Raw genomic sequence first — 17,684 nt, 5'->3', positions numbered from 1 at the left:
TCATGCAAAAAGTGTACACATCATATAACCAGCTTCCATATCTAAAAAAGGAACTTTTCAGCATTATTTACAATAGCCAAAATATGGAAACAACCTAAGTGTCCATTGATGGATAAATGGATAAAGAAAATGTGATATATATGATGGAATATTATTCAATCATCAAAATGATACCTTGCTATTTGCAATAAAAACATGGATGGAGCTTCAGGGCATGGTGCTAAGTGAAATAAGTCCTACAGAGAAAGACAAATAGCACATAATCTCATATGTGGAATCTAAAAATACAAAACCACCACCACAACCAAAAAACAGTCTCACAGATACAGAGAAAAGATTGGCAATTGCCAAGGTAAGGGGGTGGAATTGGGGGAATGAGTGAAGGGGGTACAAATTTCCAATTATAAAATAAATAAGTCATGGTGATATAATGTACAATGTGATGGTATATTTGAAAGTTGCTAAGAGAGTAGATCTTGAAAGTTTTCATCACAAGAAAGAAATGTAACTGTACAGTGACAAATATGAACTAGACTTACTGTGGTGATAATTTTGCAATATATACAACTCTCAAATTATTATGCTGTATGCGAGAAATGAATGTTATATGTTAATTATACCTCAATTAAAAAAAAGAAAATAAAGAATCCCACTTGTAGAAGTTCCTTTAAATAAACCAAAACTTCTGTTACTGACAATTTTCTGGCCTACTAACTTCTTACTCTACTTTTGACTTTTCACTTATTGGTAAAGTTTCCAAAGTAACTGGTTCTAATTTTTCAAAAAGGCCAAATCTGTAAATTCCTGGAAAGTTACTCTCTGAAAAAAGTTCATCATCTTTGTACAGAGACCTTTATTCACGTTTACTCACCTGTTCTCATATTGAAATTTTGCCAGTATGTCTTTGGCTTTGGTTTGACTACTGAGCTGAATGGCCATGGAAACCTTCGAGAGACGTGGAGCATGGACTCTTATGACTCCTTCTGGCACATCAGACTGACAATGAGGAAAAATTCAGTACATTCTGTCAAACTAGGATGAACATCAATCAGTTCAATGTTTGCATTTAAGAGATATACAAACCAGTGGCACTCTGAACTAGGAAAACATGTAAACATGACTAATATTTAACCAGAATGAAACACTGCTTTCTTTTTAATGGGAGATTCGACAAAACTTAACCTGGAATTTTACTGTCACCACAAACTTAGGTTGTATATTAATGCCTTCAAATCATGAGAGGAGTAGGCCTGGGTTATAATAAAACAACTAAAGTTTCTATTACTGCATTTCCTTGAACAATCCTATGTAATAAAAGGGTAATATGCAAATCGAACCGGTGGCTATGGTGCACACTGACCACCCGGGGGCAGACACTCAATGCAGGAGCTGCCCCCTGGTGGTCAGTGAGCTCCGACATGGGGAGCGCTGCTCAACCAGAAGCCAGGCCCACTGCTAAAGGCTGGCGAGGGCTGCGGTGGTGGCCTCTGCAGCAGCAAATAGGATGTCACACTGATGCTCCCTGGGGGAGCGGGCCTAAGCCATTAATCGGACACCCCCCCAAGGGCTCCCAGACTGCGAGAGGGCACAGGCTGGGCTGCGGGCCACCCCTCCCTCCTGAGTGCACAAATCTCGTGCACTGGGCCTCTAGTATTCTAAATAAGCCTACTGTAAGCAGAGTTCTATATTTCAATATATTTTAATATCAACCTGAAAAAGTAAAAAATCAATTAGAAAATATGACTTTTTAAATATCCCTTTTCTTTAGTCAGCCCAAAGTGAACTCCAGATGGACACTTGAGACTTATCCCTCCATGTGTGCTAATAACACTGTGAAGGGCAGACATGGACTGCTATTGGGAAAGAGAATGTCTCTGCTATTATGTAACATAATTGGCTTGGGGACTCTGGAACTCCCATCTAAATGACATATTAACAAATGTTGCCCTGACCGGTTTGGCTCAGTGGATAGAGCATCAACCTGCGGACTGAAGGATTCCAGGTTTGATTCTGGTCAAGAGCATGTACCTTGGTTGCGGGCACATCTCCGGTGACGGGTGTGCAGGAGGCAGCTAATCAATGTTTCTCATCGATGTTTCTAACTCTCTATCCCTATCCCTTCCTCTCTGAAAAAAAATCAATAAAATGTATTTTAAAAAATAAAAAAATATTTTAAAAAATGTTGCTTTCTAATTAATAGAAATTTCTGTTTTGTCAAGATTGATTGGAAAATTCCTTTGTTTCAAAATTTTGAGTGCTTTAATGATTAATTCTCTAACTATAGGTGAATAGAAACAAGTTTCTATTTGTTTGAGGGTCTGGCTACTCTTCAGGTAATCATTATAAATCTGTATATTCTCAAAAGATGAAATTGTTGATGTAGGTTTATGTGAAGTGATTTAATATCTACCCTAGAAAGAATGTTATGTGTTGAATTGTGTTCCCCACAATAGGTATGTTGAAGTCCTCACCCCCAATATCTGAGAATATGACTTTATTTATAGGGTCATTGCAGATATAATAGCTAAGATAAGCTCATCCCAGGTAGGGAAGGCCCTTAATCCAGTGTGACTGGTGTCCTTAAAAGAGGAGAAGAGACGGGGACACATACACAGAGTGAATGCATATAGAGACAGAGGCAGTGATTGGAATGCACTGACAAGCTAAGGAATGTAAATATTGATGGCATTATGGAAATCTAGAAATGAAGTCAAGAATAGGTTCTGCTTTCATGGCCCTCAGAAGAAATCAACCAAACCAATTCCTTGATTTTGGACTTTTAGCCTCCAAAACTATGGGGAGTGAATTTCTATTGTTTTAAGTAATCCAGTCTGTGGTACTTTGTTATGGCGGCACTAGAAAACGAATACAAAATATTTTAAAATAGGGTTGATTCTTATAGGACTATTCTACTATTCCCAGCAGAACCAGGAGAGAACGGTGGGAAATATACAGACAGGATGTAGACTTGGAATGGGGCAGAGTGCCCCTGCTTCATTGCAGCCAAGACTGTATTCTTGAGCTACCCTTGTTCATTTCATATCCTTCCCCTCCCATCTTTCCAGAAGCCTCTGTAAGATAAATTCCCTACCCCTGACATTATCGAACCTGTGATCATAAAAATCACATTTCCTTCTAATTTCTGCTTGTGTAGAGATGCCTAACCACACATTTTGAATCATCATTTAGTTGTGTCACAATAAAAATGTCAAGTTTGAAGGATATACCATGACCAAAATTATACACAGATATCCTGGATGTAGCCAGGGAATACTATGTAGGAAGCTAATAATTAGGGAGGAAAGGAAATTATTTGTTTTCTTACCATTCTTCTTAAAGAGGGTGATTTTTGTAGTACCTTTGAAGTCTTGGGGCTTGTAACCTAAATAAAACACATTTAGTTTTTAGGATTAATGTTGGAAAGACAAACATTGCTGCTGTTGGAAGTACAAACTGGTACAATCTTTATGGAAAATATTTTGGAATATTTACCAAATTATAAAATAAATATGTACTTTAATCCAGCAATTCCAAATCTACAAATTTATCCTACAACTATATTTCATTTTTGAAAAATGACATAAAACAAGTTTATTCACTGATATAAAACTCTTCAAAAGCCTGGACACCATCTAACTGTTCATAATATGGGGTAGCTTAAATAGATTATGATGTGCCTGTGGAATGTCGTGCAGAAGAAGCAGAGGCGAAGGCTTTGTGGGCTGGTGTGGAATCATCACCAAGATGCAGGGCATCTGATAAGGGACTTTGTATATAGAATATATGAAGTTTTACAACATAATAAAAATTCAAATAACCCAAACAAAAATGAGAAAATATCTGGGTAGATATTTCTCCAAGGAAGATATACAAATGGCCAATAAGCACATGAAAAGATGCTTATATGAGCTGAAGTAGTAATATATGCTACAATATGATGAACCTTGAAAACATTTTGCTAAGTGAAAGATGTCAGACACAAAAGACCATATATTGTATGATTCCATGTATATGAAATGTCCAAAATAGGTCAACTCAGAACAAAAAGTAGATTAATGTTTTTCAGGGGCTGTGGAGAGGGAGTAATGAAGAATGAGTGCTTAATTGGCACGGGGTTTCTTTTAGGGATGATGAAAATATTATGGAATCTGATGATGGTGATAGTTGCATGACATTGTGAATACATCCAAACCAATGAATTGTACATTTCAAAATAATTAAAATGGTGAATTTTCTATTATGTGAATTTTTGTCAAAACAATTTTTTAAAATATATAAATGTCTTGGTTCTACTTGATCTAAAGTCACTTTGCCTATTACCAATAAGGGAATACAACCATTCATTATGATTGTGATAAGTCAACCAGCAGCACTCACCACCTTGGCATTTACCATTCCTCTCCCTGGATGAGCTTTCCCGTCTTTTCTCCCTTCAAAATGCTATCCATCCTTCAACATGCAGCTCGAGTTACACTTTTTCCACAAAGCTGTTCACGATTTCCCGTGTTGGAGCACATTTCTTTCTCCTCTGCATGGTCCTTACACATTGTGGGCACAGTTGATCTGGCACCTAATGCATATCCCTAGCTCTCTACACACCTGTCTCCCACATTAGGTGTAAATTCCTTTAAGGGGCAAAGTGAGTTTCATGTATCTCTCTATCCTCCTCAAGGTAAAACGCTATGCCTGACACTCATAATCATCCTCAAGTTAAATTAAAGCAATAAAGATAATTCTTCTAGCCCTCACCGGTTTGGCTCGATGATTAGAGCACTGGCCTGCAGTCCAAAGAGTTGGGGTTGCATTCCTGGTCAAGGGCATGTGCCTCGGGTTAGATCCCTAGCCCTGCTGGGTTGGTCAGGGCACCTGCAGGAGGCAACCAATCATTGTGTCTCTCTCACATTGATGTTTTTCTTTCTCTCTCTCCCCGCTTTCCCCGCCTCCCTCCCTTCCACTCTGTCTGAAAACAATGGAAAAATATCCTAGTGTGAGGATATTTTGCACCTCTTTCCATTATTCGCCTCTATACAAACTGTGCTAATGCAAATATTCTTCAGAATGCAATGAATTTACACAAAACAACCTGAGGCTAAGATATTCTTTCAGAATTCAATCACTAAAGAAGTTTCCTTCTCTATGTATCAGATATTTTAAATTCTTAAATCTAATTCATAGGGACTAAAACATCAACTTTCAGTTTTGTTTTTTTTTTAATATATTTTATTGATTTTTTACAGAGAGGAAGGGAGAGAGATAGAGAGTTAGAAACATCGATGAGAGAGAAACATCGATCAGCCGCCTCCTGCACATCTCCTACTGGGGATGTGCCCGCAACCCAGGTACATGCCCTTGACCGGAATCGAACCTAGGACCTTTCAGTCCGCAGGCCAACGCTCTATCCACTGAGCCAAACCGGTTTCGGCCAACTTTCAGTTTTTGTGAGAACCATTTTAGCCTAAAGTACTTGACAGAATAAAACAGTAAGCATGAGAAAGGTATTTCAAAAACGTCAACCAAAATGCATAGCAAAACGAAAAGATCACAATATTTTGCCACGGACACAATTTCCACAAAGTTTATAGTCACAAGACTGGCATTTGGTGAGAATATAAAATTTCTGGTTCTAAATGAGAAGCTACTTTGTGCCTCATTCTGAGAAATAAAAATCTGGGTTCTAACATTTGCATCCATGTTTATTATTACCTCTCGTTCTATGGTCTTCCTCCGTAGCAATTTTTTGACACTTGGGAGCTGCTTCTTTAACAACATGGTGGCTTCATTCATTCTTCGGACTTGATTGATTAAGAAAGATGGGACCTGGAGAAGAAAAATAGCTTGACCTGAAGGAAAACACTTGAATTAAACCTTCCCAGTAGATTCTGTCTTCAGTTACAGTAATTCATAGCCACTCAGTATACTGTGGCATTTGTCCTTGTAAAAATTAGAAAAAACTATTAGAATTCATATTTAAAAAGAGAAGCCAAGTTCAGGAGCAGCCCTCAAAGAATGCATAACGATGCTACAGGTAACCTGGGATTATATTCTCATATTTCTTCCCTGTGACTAAGGGCATTGCTTCCTCATGGAGCCATTGTTTCCTGGGTGCTGGTAGACTTGAAAGGAGTCCATTAAGGTTATCACACTACTACTCACCTTCCATAGAATTTTCTGGTAGTTAAGCATTAGGCGGATGATGTGAGCTGCAGTGTTTGCTAAGCGTAATTCTTCATAGTCAGAATGCTTGCTTCTGCTGAAGAAAAGGTTTGGTGCCATTATGGTAGAAATGTTCCATATGCTCATTCGGTTCTTTGATTCATTGGCAATCACTTTATTGAAGAATGTCATGAGGGCCTGAGAAGATACAGCATCGTGTCACACTAATGTAAATTATCAAAAGGCACCAATGATCATCTTCATCCATTTCTGCACCCATTTACTGTGCCTCGGGAAAACTGTCAGATTATTCTCAGAAGTACAGAATGGCTCAATGTCATGCTCCCCTTTACTTGCTTAAAAGTGCTGATGAGAAATGTGAATAGTTTTTATGGAGTTTATTATAGTGGAATCTCTATAAATAATAGTTTGCATTTTCTTTTCTTTTATCCTTTTGACAAATACTAAAAATAAATAGTAAACTAGGACTAGAAAATACTGTATCTCAAAAAAGATAAATAACATGTAATTTCATTTTGAAGAAAAGTAATTAAAAAAACAACTCTTAATTTAAAGCCTCACTGTTAAAAACTACTGTTTTCTTGGGAAAGGAAGATTCATTTTTTAAAAAAAGTGAGTATCTCATTCCTCAGGCCAAATGTAAACACAATTGAAAAAAAATTTAAATTTTACTTAGTGGATATCATTTTTCCATTGTTTTTCAATTTTGGAATCTTCAGTAGACCAAAGGGAAATGCTTACATGCAGCTGTTTTAAAATTTTTTTTTTAAGCTTTGAGAAAGCTTAATAACAGTTTGGCTAAGCCAACAAAGTATAAATGTTTATCAGACCTTCTGAAATTCACCAAGAGGACTGAAATCCTGAAGGGAGATGCATTTTAGTTTCTCAAGTTTGAATTCTGCTATAGTATTTGTAATGAGAAAATGGACAGCACATAAGAATAATAATAGTTAACATTTATCTGAGGGTTTATTATGAGCCAGGCATTATTCTCAGTACTTTATGTATATCCACTGATTTTATCATATTTCAAAATCTTGTGTGGTAGGTACCAATATTAATATAGTTTTATAGATGAGAAACTAAGGTGGAGAAGAATTGATAGCCTTGTCAAGCATCAGTTCATTAAGTAGCAAAGCCAGGATTTGAACTGAAGACATCTGATTCTTGAGCCAGAGCTCTTGATTTCTATGTACACCACACCAATGTCAATCTAGTTCCAGTCACAATTTAGAATGGGAGAGAGGAAAGGATGGGGAGAAAAGGGGAGAGGGGAGGGAGGCCGAGAGAGAGGGAGAGAGAGAGAGAGAGAGATTGATTCTTCACAAGTTCCACAATGTTTTTTGAAGATCTTTTGTTAGAAATGTAATGAATTTCCTGATAATTACTACATCCTCAATTATATGAAAGGATAGATAATATTTTGACTGAGATATCTGATAGCTGATGCATTTTTTTGGATAAAAGATCATTGCTTAGACAAAGTAAAAAACTAATAAATTCCAGCTTTTGAAAAATTACCAAATTGTATTAGAGAAAGGTTCTTATGTCATAGTCAACCCCCACCTTTGGATTGAGAATATAATTAACATATAATTAACATAGGTATTTTCACTATGTGGGAGGAAGGGTCCTCATTAAATTAAAATGTCTGATAAGAGGCAGCATTAAGAATCATATTTAGCCCTGACCAGTTTGGCTCAGTGGATAGAGAGAGGGTCAGCCTGCGGACTGAAGGGTCCCAGGTTCGATACCAGTCAAGTGCCGGGAGCCGGTCCATCCTTGCTGTTTCAAGGGACCTGGCATATATGGCATACTGTTCTTAATATGTTTGCTCCCCTTAGCACTGTGTGTTTTAACCAAGGTCACCTCTCCGAGAAAGGTTGTTTCCCCAGGTAGGGATTTTTCCCTGAAGTCAGGGAGGGAATAAAACCCCTCAACTAAGTGCCAGGCGGGTAATTAATCACTTTAACTATGAACAATCATGCTTAAGCTACATAATCTTTACTCCCTGGAATGGAGATAAGAAACGCCCTAACCTTTGTAATAGAGATTGATAGGATTGAATCAACTGGTATAAATACAGTTGTAACAAGACAGAAAGACACAGAACTCAGAACACAGAACTAAGGACACAGGGCTTGGAAGACAGGACCAAGAGAGACAGAGCCTAGGCACAGAACCTACACAGAACGTTCTCTAGAGACAGAAGAACTTCGCTGGAGAGAGCATGCTGGAGGATCCTGGACAGGGACTGGCCTCGGAGCCTGGAGGCGGAGCCTGGCGAGAGAGCATGGCAGGGGATCCTGGACTGAACCTGACTGCGGAGATTGGCAGGAGAGCCTGACTAGAACCTGGCTACAGAACCTGACTGGCGAACCTGGACAGAACCTCTCTGGAGATCCTAAGCAGAACCTCTCTGAAGATCCAGACCAGAACTTGGCTAGAGATCCTGGCTAGGCTGCTGATCAACCGAACGCTGTCTCTGTGTCATTCCTTCTTCGCCGACTCCGTCCACACCTTTGGGGAACCCCTGGACCTGCTGGGGTTGGACCCCAGCAGTCAAGGGCATGTATCTTGGTTTCCGGCACATCCCCATTAGGGGATGTGCAGGAGGCAGCTGGTCGATGTTTCTAACTCTTTACCCCTCTCTGTAAAAAAATCAATAAAATATTTTTTAAAAAGAATCATATTTTTTTAAGCATTATTTTTACTGGCCTCAAAATTACTAGCTCTTTCTAACTCATCTAACCTCAGTTCAAAGATTCTCAACACCTATCATACTTATAACAAATGCCCTATCGTATACAGAATCACTATCAAAATAGCAAGAGAAACTTTGATTTTTTACCATCATACAGCAACAGAATGAATTTGAAATGAAAGGAGGGATATTTGGGATGAAGAACTATGGAACAGGATTCTATTAAATGTTCCATCATATGTTAATGGAGAAATCACTTTTCTGAGTTTAATTTTCCTAATCCATACAATGACAAGTTCCTAGCTTGTAACCTCTAAAATTCAGAGATTGTAGAATTCTTTAATTTGAATTTGCAAATGTTAAGGCATGAATATTTAAAAAAATTAAATCACTGATTTTAAAATTCCTTCCCAAGTACACTCCTCAGATCTTTTGCCACTAGACTGAGGTGGGCAGCTGAGGACCAGCAATTATAGAGTTTTATATTTTACAACTTACATAATATTCTTGTTTATTTCTGACATGATTCTACTTAAGTCGTCCATGTTTGCTTTTCCTAATCCTAACCCTCGCCCAGGGCCTGGCACATGGTAGACATTCACTATCTAACAGATTGAATGAATGACACTGAAATGGTCAAGGAAGACTCCAAGATTTATATTCTTTCCTGTCTTCCTCCGGAGAAGAGCAATGGGAGCATGGAAGGGAACAGGTTTACAGCATGCTCAGCTTGTTTTTCGCTTTTCCATCTGAGCCATTTCTTCTGACCAACAAGAGCCAATGATAAAACATGAGGTCAATACAACATACCTGAGCTGTGTCCCTGTTGGCATCAGGCAGTGCCATGACCATGAGGTGTAAGGCTTGAAACTGTACTCTGATGTGAGGCCCTCCTAACAAGAAAACAGAAATAACCACTTATTTGGAACACCACTGATATATTCTGACAGCATTCCTCGCTACGTCTGCTGGCAGAGGAGGGCTCCTGACAGCTCTCGGTGGTAAGGACTCAGTGTTTGTGCCCAACAATTAAATTTGTTCACGTGGACAGTCTATCAGCTCCCCTCTCACACCCCGTGATGCCATTGTAGAGGCAAGTGGCCAAGATCCTCAAAATAATTCTGGATTTATAAAACATTTCCCATTTCAAAGTGCTTTCATAGGCTTTACTTTACTTTTATGCTATAAACAGAAAGCTTGAAGTTCAATTCAAGAGAAAATAAATCTTGTTTCCACATAAAGAAGCAGCAAAATACAATTATTAGGAACATGGGCCACATAAGCAGCTTCCAATCCTGCAGGTACTGCTTAGTCACTGAGGGACCTTGGGCAGGTTATTTAACCCCTTGTTGCTTCTATTTTATCATTTGCAAAATGGAAGTAGTCTTTACACCTCCCTCGCTGGCTGTTATAAAAGTTAAATGACTTAAAACTCAAAATGGAGTAAAGACTTATACGAAGGACCTGGAACCATAAAACTCCTAGAAGAAAGCATTGGCAGTGGGTCTTCGACACAGGTCTCGGTGATGAATTTCTGAATCTGACACCAAAAGCAAAAGCAGCAGAAAGAAAAATTAACAAGAAGGACTATATCAAACTCAACAGCATTTATACAGGAAAGGATACCATCCACAAAATGAAAAGGCAACCTGCTGAATGTCAGAAACATTTGCAAATCATTACATCTGTGAATCATTATATATTAAGGGGCAAATATCCAAAACATCAAGAACTAATACAACTCAATAGCAAAAAACCCCAAACAATGTGATTTAAAAATGGGCAGAAGAACAGTCATTTTTCCAAAGTCATTTAGGTGGCCAACAGGTACAAGAAAAGATGCTCACCATGATTAATCATCAGTGAAATGCAAATCAAACCACAATGAAATATTACCTCACACCTGTTAGAATGGCTATTATAAAAAAGACAATAACAGATGTTGGCAGGGATATGGAGAAAAGGGAACCCTTGTGTACAGTTGGTGGGAATGTAAATTGGTACAGCCACTATGGAAAATAGTATGGAGGTGCCTCAAAAAATTAAAACAAATTTTTCATATGATCCAACAATTCACTTCTGGGTATCTATCCTAAGAAAATGAAAACACTAACTGGAAAAGACATATGCATCCCAGTGTTCACTGCAGCATTATTTACATTAGTCAGAATATGGAAACAACCCAAGTGTCCAATCCTATCTAATAAAAGAGAAACATGGTAATTAGCGTATGACCGCTACCCTTCCCATTGGCTAATCAGGGTGATATGCAAATTAACTGCCAGCCAAGATGGCGGCCAGCAGCCAGGCAGCTTGAAACTAACATGAGGCTTGCTTGCTTCAGTGATGGAGGACTCTAACGTTCCCTGCCTGCCTTGCCGGCCTCTGCGCCTGCAGTTTAAGAAACATTGTAACAAATATAGAAGCTAAACAAAACCCCAGAAACCTGCTTTCAGCGAGCCAGGATCTCAGAGCTGGAGTTATACATTGTTTCGATTATAGAACCCAAACAAACCAGATACCTGCTTTCAGCAGCAGAGGCCTCAGAGCTGGGGCCAGAGCTAAAGCTGGCCCAGAATAAAAGAAAAAGAAAAAAAGGAGCAGTTGAGAGCTTCAGTCGGCCTGAAAACAGCCATCAGCCCCTCACCCAGGCTGGCCAAGCACCCCAGCGGTGACCCCCACCCTGAAGGGGGTGTGACCAGCTGCAAACACCCATCAGCCCCTCACCCAGGCTGGCCAGGCACCCCAGCGGGACCCCCACCCTGATCCGGGACACCCTTCAGGGCAAACCGCCAGCCCCCACCCATGCACCAGGCCTCTATCCTATATAATAAAAGGGTAATATGCAAACTGACCCTAATAGCAGAACAACTGGGAATGACTGGTCACTATGACACAACTGACCACCAGGGGGCAGACGCTCAATGCAGAAGCTGTCCCCTGGTAGTCACTGCACTCCCACAAGGGGAGCTCTGCTCAGCCACAAGCCAGGCTGCCGGCTGCCAGTACAGCGGTGGTGGTGGGAGCCTCTCCCACCTTCTCAGCACTGCTAAGGATGTCCGACTGAAGCTTAGGCCTGCTCCCTGCTGGCAAGTGGACATCCCCCAAGGGCTGCTGGGCTGCCTGAGGGATGTCTGACTGCCAGCTTTGGCCCGATCCCCCAGGGAGCGGGCCTAAGCCAGCGGGTGGACATCCTCTAAGAGGTCCAAGACTGCGAGAGTGACGGCATGTGCTGGGGGGTGGGAGCGGCCAGGGAGAGATCAATGGGGGGGGGGGGAGGAGACACATGTAATACTTTAAACAATAAAGTATTAAATTAAAAAAAGAAATAAAGAAAAAATAAATGTGGGCTTTATTTCATAGCGAAGATTTCCTTTGTATGTTGGACTGCCTCTAAAAATTCACTTGTTTCTTCTTCATGTGGGGGTGTCTCAGGAACTTAGAAAGTCTCTTTGTTTTCACGTCATGCCTGTAGTGGGACAGGGAACATGATGCCGGCCTGCATCCTCGCTTCAGGACTGAAGGATCTAGCCCCTCAGCTGGCAGCCTTCCTAGAAATGGCTCTCCCAGGCTGTTTTGCCTAAGGTCATGCTGTCTTCTGAGGTTCAGTCTATATCCACTCACAGCCTGATTCAGAATAAAAATACCCACCTTTCTCCCTGCACTGAGAAACCATTCTGAAAGGCCACCCACCTTCAGAGCTCTCCAGAGGGTAGCATGAGGGCTTGGCTGAGACTGCACCACTGCCCAGCCTTATCCTCTGCCCAATTCTGCTTCCTTACCCTTCCCTTTCAGAAGTGTGGAACCCATGTGTACACCCTAATAAATGTTCCATACACACTATGAGATGCTGCTTCTGGGGAATCCAACAAAGCTTCAATCACGAGCCATTTCTAAGGCATATTATCAGCAAAGATGATAACTTAAAACTTCAAACAAGGTAGCTTCTGTAAACAGAATGCCCGGCATTAAAAAAGAAAGATTAAATAAGTTAATATGTGTACAGTGTTCACCTCAGTGCCTCTAAGTCATTACCTCTATGTGTGTTTTCTCTTGTTCTGATTAACGACACGTATTCTAGATCTTAAATGGACATTTAGGGAAGGTGATTCTATTTGGATCTCTGGAGATTGTTGATATTTTATTCCTTGACAATGACAGAAGATGGCGCTAGACGTTTGGCATTTATGCTTTTGTTCTCAATGCCAACTCTTCCCGTTTCAGGGAAGGAATTTTAGCAATTCCGTCCACAACTGGTTAATCTACAACCAGCTGTGCTGAAAAAATGTGGAGTTTACTACAGCAGCCAGGTTTTGCTTTGTCTCTCTGTATTCTCCTCAAAATGGCCTCTTAGTGGGGAGTTCCTGGCAGAAAGCATTATGTTCTAGAATCCCTGGGGAGTTCTCAAGTTGATGAAAAATCTATCTATGTATAGTCAATGGATGAAAGGCAGTCAGCTGCTTCTAGTCACTTAGCTTCACAATACTGGCAACACTCCTGTGACCAGGTACTTGCTACAAGAGGTTGTGTGCACCCAAGTTAGGAGTAGATGACAAATACAAATAACCACATAATGAAGGAACAGTTGGAAGGAGTATTTAGGGGATTGTGTCATATTTTCTCAGCACAATCCCCATGTGGATTTCTAGAAATGTATGTCAAATTTGTAAACAAAAATGACACAGGTGCAGGATATTTCTGAAAACAGCTAATGCATGCTGACACGAGTTTGACTGAATAACAGGACTATCAAGAGCACATCTCAGTACAAGTATTTAGGGACAGAGAAAGCATTATTTTAACAAGTACACAGCAGGCTAAGGGCTGTCTATAATCTTCCAATGTAAACCCCAAAAACTTCTATGGGGGAGAAATAGATGCAGACTGTATCTCCGTCAATTTCAGATAAATTATAAAGTTCCTGTTAAGATTAAAAATCTACACTGGCAAATAATCCATTTTCATTTTATTTAGGAAACCTGGCCCTACTCTGTTTCGTGTTTAATGGTTTGGTACTTAATTCATTTACTGCATCCTAGTTAAGTCTCTTTTGTCCTGAGGTCATTATTTCCTTAGTAAGCTATCAACGTTTTCATGCAAATATCTCAGGTTTGATTGATGAACTATTAGTCCTTTAATTTTATGGACAATATTTGTTCCAAGTTTGAAAATATAAAGTAATTACCCTAGTGGAAGTGACTCTATATCCTCTATGTTTCAGAGTATGAAGAGGGGCAGAGTTAACACACATACGCACGTCTATAAATTCTTCATTTCAGAAAATCTCATTACAACTAAAGTTTACTCTACCTGGCAAAAAGGCTGTATTCCCTGCTGGTAGTAGCCCTGACCTTTGGGCTTCCCTGTGGGGTTGGCTGGTTTCAAATCACTCACTGTAATGTAGTATTTTTCACTTTCAAAACCACACAAAGAACTATGGACTCCTCTGTGGACCTTTTCAGGATACTTTCCAGATTCTCTCCCTTAAATGAAGTGTACTGGCTGCAGACAGATAGGGAAGAGCAGAGCTGAGCAGTGGCTGCCTCATTACTTGGGGCGTGTCCTCTCAGTCTGCCCACAGTCCTTTTCTGTCCATGTAGAATCACCATTTACTTAACAGCCTTGTACAGTAAGTCCTCGAATAACATCATCGCATTCAACATTGTTTCATCATGACTTAACTCTTGTTTATATCAATTAGCCTATGGTTTCCTCATAATTGTTTCACTTATAGTTGCAGAATCTATCAATGACAAGTGAGGATTTACTGTACATATTTAGGTCTGTGATCCCTGAACTCCTCAGATTAGTAGTGAAAGCCCCACTATCTAGCTCCATTCTACTTTTCTAAATTTCTCTCTTGTCACACCCTCTGAAATATTCAACCCTCAGGCTGAAGCCATGACAAATCATTCCCTCATTGCCAAATACAACACATACTTTCCATTGCTATACTTTTACCACAGTACTCACTTAAGGCCTAATCTATGTGTCTTTGTAATTTTCAGAAGTACTTTGTGATATAATTTTCAAAGAGAAGACACATTCTGTATAACGTGTATTATGTGTTACATCATGAGGGTAGGATTTTAGATTCAAAGAATAGAGAGGACTTACATTTTTTAAGGACTATTACACACCAGACACTATTCTAGATGTTTTCACTCAATAGCCACAACAACGCTGACACATAACTATCAACTGCAATTGATAGGCACACTAATGAAGCCCAGAACGGTTCATTGCATGGCTAACAATCGGTTGAGCAGGAATTTAAATCTCGAGAGTATATTTCTTCTGCAAACCCCTCTACCTTTTAATGATTATAAAACTCTCTCAATCATATCTATCAGACTAATTATGTAAAGAGATGACTGCTTACCAGCAAACACAATATTTCACCAAGCATTGCCAGGAAAGAGCAAACACACACTTCGGATCACATTTTATTTTGTATCTTTCTTCTACTCTAATTCACTTTATTGACCTTATATCTTAGTCCATTCACACTTAACATCTTCCACCTACTTTCCATTAGAGTGATGAAGGCAGGTATATATTCCACAGGGAAGAGAGAAGTGGGTAATTCTCTGAAAAAGGCTTTCAACATCACTGCCGCTTCTCTATGGCACATTTTGTCCCATTTAAATTTGTCAGTATTAAACTTGGCATCCAGTTCTTCACGGTATTGCTGAAAATCAAGGAAAACAGTCAATATTTAATGAGCTTTTACCACCTGATGCCCTCCACCCCACTTTGAAAGCTGTTCACACACAAACTATTAAAAAGCCTAACTTTTCCCAAAATGATTAAAGAACTGAAATAGTCATTTCTGAATTAATTTTTTAAATATATTTTATTGATTTTTTACAGAGAGGAAGGGAGAGGGACAGAGAGTTCGAAACATCGATGAGAGAGAAACATCGATGAGAGAGAAACATCGATCAGCTGTCTCCTGCACACCCCCTACTGGGATGTGCCCGCAACCAAGGTACATGCCCTTGACTGGAATCGAACCTGGGACCCCTTCAGTCCGCAGGCCGACGCTCTAATCCACTGAGCCAAACTGGTTAGGGCCCTGAATTAATTTTTAAAATGGTTTTCTAGAATCTTTTTGAACAATGTTAATCTTGAAATCATTTGCTAATTCTACACAAATATAAGAATTTTTTCCTCAGGTCATAATTTCATTTATGTGGTTTTGGCAGAATGCCACCTATCCCTACATGATAATGCAGTTATATTGTTAGATTTTGACAAAGACTCCATTTCTTTTCTATCCTGGCCATCTAGAATTTCTAAATTAGATCATGAATGTATGCCTCTCAGTTAATTCACATCCAGAATAAAGAAACTCTGATCTCATTCAACCTACAAACCAATGACATCTTCCTGGAGCAGTTATGGCAAAGTTTTAAGCCAAGACATACACATGTCTCCCACATGTGTGCATGCTTGCCCAATCCTTCAGAAGGTTTGGAACATTGTGCAAATACTTTAAGAAACAAAACACTAAGCCTGCTTAAATTCTACTTGGGTGATACTTTTTACATTATCAATTCACTTGATCAGTGCCACCAATTCTTCATGTTTCTTTTTCAAAGTCAAACTCACTTTCTACTGCTTCCTTCAACTACAGATGTTACTATTAATAGCAGATAGTGAAGTCAATTCCCTTGTTGACCCTAACAGTTCCAAAAAGGATACTTACAATGTAACTTTGAAAACTCTCAATTTCTTTAAGATCCCTGCTTTATTCCTATGAGGAGCCTAATCCTTCCAGTCTTAGACATGCATAGCCAGAGTCAGTTTTTAAATCAGACTTTTTCCTCCCAAGGAGCAGCTCATTAACCACCCCAGAAATAAATGCCCTCATGGCTCCCAGAGCCTGCAAAACATGGGTGCCCTGGCAGGACACGTCTTTAATAGACACAGACATGATTTCAAGCCACCTTTTGAAGACATCGAGAGATTTTTCTTATTTTCCTTGAGAAGCTCTCAATATATAGCTAATAAATCAACCTCTGCTGATAAATTCACTTAGTAAAGCACTGAAGCATACATATAAAACTCTTGCCGAATAAAAGAGAGTGTAGACTGGGATCTAAGAAGAGGAGGATGCATGAGGTAGATTCTTTGCCTTTAGGCATCTTGTAGTTCAGTGGATACAACTATTTCATGTACTCATAATGCTAACTTAGGGTGTTAAAAACTCTAAGAAAGGTCACGTATTGAATGCTATGAATTCATGAAAGAATCAAACTCTGCTAGAGCAAAGTCATGAAGGCTAGTAAGGAGCTTGCCAGAACAGGAAATAGAAGGGTGTCATGGACAGAAGAAACTGCTCAAGTAGTGATACAAATCCAAGGAGGGCCAGGGGGTCTGGGGAACTCCAATTAGTTCAGTGTTGCTGGTGCATCACAGGCAAGGAGGTGAATAAAGAGAAAGATGAGGCTGAGGAATAGACCAGAGGTGACTAGACTTCATTCTGCAGGCAATGAGGCAACATGGACCATCTCCAAGAGAAGGACATGGTAACATTTATCTTTTCTTACAGCCCGATGCAAAAGTGATTTGGAGGAATGTGGTGCTTGGCACTAGTTAAAGAGCAGGCTAAACCTGGCCGACGTTAAGTGGTTAGAGTGTCAGCCCACACACTGAAGGGTCTCGGGTTCAATTCCTGGTCAAGGGTACGTACCTTGGTTGTGGGTTCATTCCCTGGCTCTGGTTGGGGGTTGTACAGAAGGCAACCAATTGATGGTCTTTCTCCCATCTCTCTCTCTCTCCCTCTTTCTCTCTTCCCTCC

General features: G+C 39.8%; 1 protein-coding gene across 6 annotated transcripts in view; it reads right to left on the bottom strand.

Annotated features, from left to right (window-relative positions):
- The window catches only part of ARHGAP28 (Rho GTPase activating protein 28), a 135,766-nt gene that overhangs the window by 8,323 nt on the left and 109,759 nt on the right, over positions 1-17,684 (bottom strand). For all 6 annotated transcript variants that reach the window (XM_059706590.1, XM_059706589.1, XM_059706588.1 and 3 more), the window contains 6 exons: positions 15,407-15,569; positions 9,689-9,771; positions 6,154-6,351; positions 5,704-5,817; positions 3,326-3,382; positions 872-996 (listed from right to left, as the gene is read on the bottom strand). In XM_059706590.1, coding sequence (XP_059562573.1) covers positions 872-996; positions 3,326-3,382; positions 5,704-5,817; positions 6,154-6,351; positions 9,689-9,771; positions 15,407-15,569 — 740 coding nt within the window. The remainder of the gene's footprint in view (positions 1-871; positions 997-3,325; positions 3,383-5,703; positions 5,818-6,153; positions 6,352-9,688; positions 9,772-15,406; positions 15,570-17,684) is intronic.

Source organism: Myotis daubentonii, chromosome 8, assembly GCF_963259705.1.
Source record: "Myotis daubentonii chromosome 8, mMyoDau2.1, whole genome shotgun sequence".
Classification (NCBI taxonomy): Eukaryota; Metazoa; Chordata; class Mammalia; order Chiroptera; family Vespertilionidae; genus Myotis; species Myotis daubentonii.
This window is presented reverse-complemented; position numbering and strand designations above follow the sequence as displayed.